Here is a 2,500-nt window from a genome sequence, read left to right on the forward strand (position 1 = left end):
GTGTGTGTACCTGAGCGTGTGCTGTGCTCCTCTGAGGATCTTGCCCAGCCTATTTCCCTCCATTGTCCACACGCGCAGAAACACCGGAGTGGGCACACACCCCTCCGACAGGGAGGGCAGCGTCATCACCTTCACACACACGCACACGCACACACACACACAAGCACATACACACACACACGCACACGCACACACACACACAAGCACATACACACACACACACACACACACAAACACAAATACTGAATATTAAAAGAAACCTAAAAAGCTGATACCAAAACATTTCATTTATTGATTACTTGATGTAACAAAGGGGTCCAATAATGCTTACAGCACAGGATGAGAGCCAAGAGGTGTGTGTGTGTGTGTGTGTACCTGAGATTTGAGATCATCCAGTGAAGCCTCTTCAGTGATCTCCACTTTACCCACGCTCCTCAGCTCTGCCCCCAGCCATCCTGCACACACACGCACGCACACACAGGCAGGCACGCACACACACCTTTAATAGTAAGAAGGGAGTTGGCAGGTTTACTATGAGGTCAAGGGGTTGTTGGGAGGCTTATGATGAGGGCTCTTTATACATGTTAAACACATCATACATCACACACACACACATGAAAGTGAAAGTGAAAGCCCATTGGGAAATTCCAACTCCCATTGTCATTGTGACACAGCACTCCACAGCACACAAGTGAACACTGCACTCACCCGTGCAAGGGGGCAGCCGTCAGTGGCGCCCCATGGGGAGCAGTGCAGTGGGACGGTACCATGCTCAGGGTACATCAGTCATGGAGGAGGATGGGGGAGAGCACTGGTTGATTACTCCCCCCACCAACCTGGCGGGTCGGGAGTCGAACGGCAACCTCTGGGATGCAAGTCTGACGCCCTAACCGCTCACCCATGACTGCCCTACACATACACACACACCACCTCCTCCTCCTCCTCCTTACCCACAGCAATGACCTCTTGGTTCTCAGGCCCCGCCCCTTCAGGGGTGTGGTTAACCTCTGTCTCCATGGAAACGACACTTTCCCTCAGATCCACATAGAGCCACACCGGTATATTCAAGAAGCCCTGAGAGAGAGACAGAGAGAGAGACAGAGACAGAGACAGAGAGACAGACAGGGAATAAGGATGACGATACCATTGAGAAACAATCAACTACGAGATCTACTGAAAATGTGGACATTTTGAGAGACATCCAGTTAATAATATGGTGCATTCCTGACCCAATCCAAACTGGTGGGACATGAGATTTCTCCTACCTGCCACAAAGGGAAAAAACTGGGACCTCCTACTAGCGAACTGGGGAGAACTCGCTCTACTCCCACCAAAAACAAATTGAAGACGGGGGATAACGGCTGCGCCCAAGGAGTCACCATTTAAAAAATCAATAAATAAGCTAAACTTAATTTCTCTTTGTGCACGATTGTTTTAGACATAGCAATTTTAACTCAAACATCATCTTCACGTTACAGCGTGACATTGGGTCAACATTAGTGTAAGCCATCAAAGGAACTACATGTTGCACTTGATGATGGACTGAGCGTCCCACACGTCGTGCCATTAAATATCTGGGAGCAAAGAGCAGTGCTGCGGTGGACATTTATTATTTCCTTTACGTTTTAGAACAACATAAGACTGTCATCGTGGGGACGTTTGAGTTAGGCTGACAGGCCGTAGGAGAATGTTGCGATACAGCAGGAGATGTGATCCGAGGTCTGTGATGTGCAGTAGCGGTTCCCAAACTGTTTTCCCTGCGCACCCCCTTGTACATTTCAATGTGGTTCACGCACCCCCTGAGCGAATATTTTGTTGTGCTGATGGCCACGCAAGCATGGATTCACTGCGCATTTCATTTTGGGGAATACTCTTTTCCAATAGTCTAGGGGTTAAACTACACTTCAGATGGACCCTTCCAGCATACAATTCACCATACAATTAAAAACGACTTAATGTTCATCAATGCTGGATAAAAACTCACATATCCACCATTGCTCTATTTAGCTCACGCACCCCCTTATGGCAGGCCACGTACCCCCAGGGGTGCACGCACCCCAGTTTGGAAAACCCTGATGTACAGTATTACCTTAGGGGGCAGAAGACCTGTGGACAGAACAAGCTTGTCTCCATGGTTGACCCTCGCCATGGACAGAGTTGCATTCTAGGGGAAAGTGAAAACAGTGTCTGAGACTGGGGCATCATTTACGACACATAACAGACTTAAATTCCGAACTAAATGATATGAACCATAAGCATGTGAAGCACAGGGCTAGGAAGTCTACAAGCAAGAAAGTAACAAAAAAGGAAGAATGAACGGAAAGATGGATGGATGGATGGATGTATAGATAGATATTTTGATTGACATTACTTACTTCATCCATTAAGACCTCCCCCACTTCATCATCCCACTGCATTCTGTTTAGATGCCAGGCATCTCCTGCACAAACACACACACACACACAAAAGACGATGTTGTTATACTATACACTAGCCTGGC

General features: G+C 47.7%; 1 protein-coding gene across 1 annotated transcript in view; it reads right to left on the reverse strand.

Moving 5' to 3' along the window:
- The window catches only part of usp40 (ubiquitin specific peptidase 40), a 23,655-nt gene that overhangs the window by 3,123 nt on the left and 18,032 nt on the right, over positions 1 to 2,500 (reverse strand). Inside the window, exons 23-27 of the mRNA XM_063212103.1 lie at positions 2,376 to 2,440; positions 2,090 to 2,164; positions 951 to 1,074; positions 376 to 455; positions 11 to 129 (exon numbers count right to left, since the gene is read on the reverse strand). Of these exons, the coding sequence (XP_063068173.1) occupies positions 11 to 129; positions 376 to 455; positions 951 to 1,074; positions 2,090 to 2,164; positions 2,376 to 2,440 (463 nt within the window). The remainder of the gene's footprint in view (positions 1 to 10; positions 130 to 375; positions 456 to 950; positions 1,075 to 2,089; positions 2,165 to 2,375; positions 2,441 to 2,500) is intronic.

The sequence above is a fragment of the Engraulis encrasicolus genome, chromosome 12 (assembly GCF_034702125.1).
Source record: "Engraulis encrasicolus isolate BLACKSEA-1 chromosome 12, IST_EnEncr_1.0, whole genome shotgun sequence".
Taxonomy (NCBI): Eukaryota; Metazoa; Chordata; class Actinopteri; order Clupeiformes; family Engraulidae; genus Engraulis; species Engraulis encrasicolus.